General features: G+C 32.8%; 1 protein-coding gene across 1 annotated transcript in view; it reads left to right on the forward strand.

Moving 5' to 3' along the window:
• The window catches only part of LOC126990663 (glutamate--cysteine ligase-like), a 149,849-nt gene extending 148,954 nt beyond the window's left edge, over positions 1 to 895 (forward strand). The window contains exon 10 of the mRNA XM_050849340.1: positions 706 to 895. Within this exon, the coding sequence (XP_050705297.1) occupies positions 706 to 895 (190 nt within the window). The remainder of the gene's footprint in view (positions 1 to 705) is intronic.
• Positions 896 to 6,000: the final 5,105 nt, after the last annotated feature.

Here is a 6,000-nt window from a genome sequence, read left to right on the forward strand (position 1 = left end):
GTTGGGCTTCATTAAAAGAAACTTTGTATTCAAGAATAAAGATGTAATACTCCCGCTCTACAACAGTTTAGTCAGACCCCGCTTGGAATATGCGGTACAGTTTTGGTCTCCCCACCATGCAAAGGATATTGCTAAATTAGAAGGTGTTCAGCGTCGGGCAACAAAAATTATCCCTTCCTTGCGCAACAAATCCTACGAAGAAAGGCTTTCTACCCTTAATATGTTCTCTCTTGAGAAACGTCGCCTCCGAGGAAAACTGATCGAATGTTTTAAAATACTTAATGGTTTCACGAATGTAGACAGATCAACATTGTTTATGATCGATGACACTTTGCGCACGAGGAACAATGGCGTAAAACTCAGATGTAGACAAGTAAATTCAGACTGCACCAAATTTTTCTTCACCAACGTTGTAATGCGAGAATGGAATAAGCTTCCACCATCAGTGGTCCAGTGTAACACGATTGACTCCTTCAAAAATAAGCTCGACCGTCACTTCCTTCAACTTAATATCAACTAGAGTAGAAATGCAACGTTTTGGAGTCTGCTGATTAATGTAAAATCACTTAGGTTTAAGGACAGACCACCAAGTCTGGACCATGGGGGTCTGTGTGGTCTGATTTTCTATGTAAATCTATGTAAATATGTAAATCAAAGTATTACCACGTTGTGGCTGATGCTGACAAGCTCACTTTTGTTTTCCAGACAAGACTCTGTGGTGAGTGATGGTATCAACTACGACCTCATCATAGCCGCCAGCGAGATAACTCAGGGAAAACGCAACTGTCAGGAGCTGCTGGGCGGGATACCCAAGACCAAGACGACTGAAGACATTCCAAAAGCCATGAAGAAGACCATACAGATGACCTGTCTGGACTTGCGCAAGGATGAGTGAAGGCTGCGCCCGCCTTGGTGATGGGGGTGTTGGTAGAACAATTAGAGTCGTTGCACGATCATTCCTTAATGAACCTTTTGCCCACTACATGGCACGGGCTGCTGTCAGACGTACGAAAACATTACGTGACTTAGCGCGGGAGTTCTGAATTTGAAGTGATAATGTGCAAGTTTTCTTCATGGGAAATTTGAGATACCAATATATGAATAGGCTGAAGAACAGGGCAACACTTCCATTCCAGAAAACACAGTCATGGAGACGAAATTCATGTGAAACAAATATAAAAAATAGTGTGGGATGGAGAGGAACAAAAAATTCACGCGTCCGCTCCAAATATTTTAAGTAATGGCCCTTCCCAAGCACACCCAGAGGCAGAATACTTTGCTTACAATGACTGGGAAAAAACACCCTCACCCAGGATAAAGAATTACATAAGGATAAGTAATAGAAGTAATAATAATAGTAATAATAATAATAATAATAATAATAATAATAATAATAATAATAATAATAATAATAATAATAATAATAATAATAATAAAAACAAACAAACAAACAAACAAAATAATAATAATAATAATAATAATAATAATAATAATAGTAATACTAATAATAATAATAATAATAACAACAATAATAAAAATAATAATGATAATAATAATTATTATTAATAATAATAATAATAATAATAATAATAATAATAATAATAATAATAATAATAATAATAGTAATAATAATAATAAGTATAAAGATGATAATAACAATATACTACTACTACTACTACTACTACTACTACTACTACTACTTCTACTACTACTACTACTAATAATAATAATAATAATAATAATAATAATAATAATAATAATAATAATAATAATAATAATAATAATAATAATAATAGCAACAATAATAATAATAATAATAATAATAATAATAATAATAATAATAATAATAATAATAATAATAATAATAATAATAATAATAATAATAATAATAATCACAGTAATAAAATATTATTAATTAAGTCTGAACAGGATAGATGAAGTACTACAAATTATCACGGAGACTCGGGTATTTTGCTGATAGTGTAAATATTTTTTTATCTCGTTTATATCATGGATATGTTGGTCGTTGTGAGGAGAGTTTTCTTATCATGAGGCAGACTTAAGTCATTTTGGACCAAAACTTATAACACTGTTTTAATAATGTTGTTCTGAAGAATGGGCAGATAAGGTTGATAGTGTTGCATCTAGTATGAGTAACTTTTTCTACTCCTCTGAATATTGTATTCTGTCTTTGACTTTTGAATATTAATTAATAACGTAAAAAAATTATGGATAGAAAAAAATATATTGTATGGTGTAATTATAAAACAAGTCAACCATACAAAATTTCTTGGCGTCACAATTGACGAAAACTTGAACTGGAAGTCCCGCTTTCACCAAACATGTCTAAAGCTTTCTAAAATTACTGGAGTTTTATACAGAGTCCGCCATAACCTGACAACAGAGGTAATGATCAGTATCTATTTTACTCTGTGCTACGTGCTACCCTCACCTCACATATTGTGTTTCCATTTGTGCGTGCACACGGCCTTCATTTTTAAATAAATTAACTATAGCACAAAATAAAATATTTCGATGCATATTTTTCTTGAAAAAGTTTGATTCAACAGCCCAGATATTTTCTGAAGTAGATATTCTCAACTTTCTCTATCCATAACTTTTTTTACATTATTATTAATATTCAAAAGTCAAAGACAAAATACAATATGCAGATGAGTAGAAAATATTACTCATACTAGAAGCAATAATATCAATCTTATCTGCCCAGTCTTCAAAACAACATTATTAATAACAATGTTATAAGTTTTGGTCCGAAATTATTTAAGCCTGCCTCATGATAAGAAAACTCTACTCACAACGACCAACATATCCATGATATAAACGAGACAAAAAAATATTTACTTTATCAGCAAAATATCTGCGTTTCCGTAATAATTTGTAGTACTTCATCCATCCTGTTTAGTCTTAATTAATAGTATTTTATTACTGTGATCATTATTATTATTATTATTATTATTATTATTATTATTATTATTATTATTATTATTATTATTATTATCTTTTCATTATCATCTTTATACTTATTATTATTATTATTATTATTATTATTATTATTATATATATTTATTATTATTATTATTATTATTATTATTATTATTATTATTTTTATTATTATTATTATTATTATTATTATTATTATTATTACTATTATTACTCCTATTACAATATTATTATTATTATTTACATTAATATTAATATTACTTTAATTGTACCGATTTGCAATATTATTACTGTAATGATTATTTTTATTTGTAATTATTATTACAGTTATCATTGTCATTTTTGTCACTAGTGTACGTTTTTTTTTGTGTGTGTGTGTGTAATTATTATCCGCATTGTTTTGACTATTGTTATTCAAACTGTTACTTGGATGTCTTCAATTTGGATTCAAGTCATAATGTAAGTAGTTGTCATTAGTTATGTAGCATTGAATTCCTCTTTTTATTTTTTTTTTTTTCTCACTCCCTCAAAAATATTAATCAGGACGTCCGTCATGGAGCTTCTGCTCGACGGACCGTAGCTATTGTATTTAAAGTTAAATAATTGTAAACCTTTGTTCTAAATATATTAGCAAAAAACCTTTACTTACTTACTTTACTTATCCTTATGAAATTCTTTATCCTGGGTGAGGGTGTTCTTTCCTAGTCATCGTAAGCAAAGTATTCTGCCTCTGGGTGTGCTTGGGAAGGGCCATTACTTAAAAGCGAACGCGTTAATTTTTTGTTCCTCTCCATCCCACACTATTTTTTATGTTTGTTTCACATGAATTTATGTATATTAGAAAAAGTATCGGACTTAAAACAGAACCATGTGGTACACCTTAATTTATAAATCTACATGGAGAATAATTTTGATTACAATACTCACTATGTTTTCTGCAACTAAGAAAAGATAAATAGTTGTAGTTCCTATGCATTATAATTTGTGAAGTAAGATTTCGTGATGCAAGGTATCGAAAGCTTTAGATGAGTCTATAAATACACCGATAACAAGTATTTTTCCTTCTAAACATATATATACATTACTAACAAATTGCAGAATTGCAGACTATGTGGAATATTCTGCCCTTAAGCCGTGTTGGTGTTTTCTTAAAAGATTGTTTTCAAGATAAGTAATTAGCAGAGGTGGGCATCCGCTAAAAACGTCCGCTAATCGCTAATCCGCTAGTTAGCGAGCTAAAAAACGTTAGCAGATTAGCGGTTAGGGTTAGCGGAGTGCCAAAATTGTAAGTCCGCTAATCGCTAATTTCCATTTCTTCTCCTCTACTTTCAGTACTTTCGACTGTATATTTCACACACACACACACACACACACAGACACACACACACACACACACACACGGCCCGGTAGCTCAGTGGATAGAGCGTCTGCCTCACAACCAGAAGGACCAGGGTTCGATTCCCCGACCGGGTGAAGATAACTTGGGTTTATCTTCTTTCGCGTGTAGCCCCTGTTCACTTTGCAGTGAGTAGGTACGCGACGTAAGGCGAGGAGTTGTGACCTCGTTGTCGCGGTGTGTTGTGTGTGAGTGATCTCAGTCCTACCCAAAGATCGGTACTATGAGCTCTGTGCTCTTCCGTAGGGGAAAGGCTGGCTGTTTCGAGAGAGACCCGCAGCAGACCAAGAGGTGAATTACACACACACACACACACACACACACACACACACACACACATTATAATTATATAGTTATGTAGCCCTACTTACTATGCCTGGGGTGATAAAGATTAATGGAGTGGCAAGTGTGAGTGGATAAGTGAAATTATATAAAAATCTACATGATTGGAAACAAACAGACGGAGAGACATACATACAGAGAGACACCCATGCTGCTTGTTGGTACGGAAGTCACTTCCTGTTACTTCCTGTTGCCTTAAGATGCCTAGCGTTAATTAAAAGGATAATATTTGATTGTTCATCAGAGGAAAGTAGAAGATAGTAATTTTTCACCTAAGCTGTTTGAGGAGGAACCATACTTGCCTCTAAAATTTATCAGTACTTGATAACTCCTATAATATACTCAATCAATTCATCTTTAGTTTTGTCCGCGCCACTCATCTGGTTACACTTAGCAACTAGAGAAAGAGAGGGGATCAAAATATTGCTCATTGTGGGATCGTCTGCCTTCCCATATAGGACGTCATCGGACATGACAGGTTAGTAAACTATTTGGCTAATATTATACATTGGAAATTATGTTTTTGCGAATTTAACAAAAAAAAAAAAAAGTTGGCAGACTGTTGGGGACTTGATTAACAAGCAAAAAAAATAGCGTTAACGGATTAGCATTAGCGGACCAGCAAAGCTGGAAAATTAGCGTATTAGCGATTAGCGAGCTAAATGAAATAAAAATATCGGATTAGCGATTAGCGAGCTAGAGAAAAATTAGCGGGTGCCCAGCTCTTGTAATTAGACGATTTTTTTTTCTTAAAAAATGCGGGATGTATGGAAATAGGTCGATAATTATGGATGTCATTTTTGTCACCTGACTTAAATACAGGAATAACTCTTGCTTTTTTTTTAATTGGTCGGAAAGTACCAGTTTTTAATGAAAGATTTATTAAATTGCTGTGCTGGAAGCTTCCCCCGGGGTCTATGGGCCTCTGGAAGACTCTGGGAGGAGCGAGCAGGGGGGCGGGGAACAAGGCCCCGGCCGCGCCCAGCGGGGCTCGCGGCCAGGCGCCAGGCGGGAAGTGTTGCCGACTCGCACATATTTTTGCTACATGTTCTTGTATAATCGAATATATACTGTAACGTTCTAGACTGTACTGTTCGGAATATATATATATATATATATATATATATATATATATATATATATATATATATATATATATATATATATATATATATATATATATATATATATATATATATATATATATATATATATATATATATATATATATATATATATATATATATATATATATATATATATATATATATGAGAAGAGGGCGAGAGGAGTCAGTCCCATT

Source organism: Eriocheir sinensis, unplaced genomic scaffold (assembly GCF_024679095.1).
Source record: "Eriocheir sinensis breed Jianghai 21 unplaced genomic scaffold, ASM2467909v1 Scaffold188, whole genome shotgun sequence".
NCBI lineage: Eukaryota > Metazoa > Arthropoda > Malacostraca > Decapoda > Varunidae > Eriocheir > Eriocheir sinensis.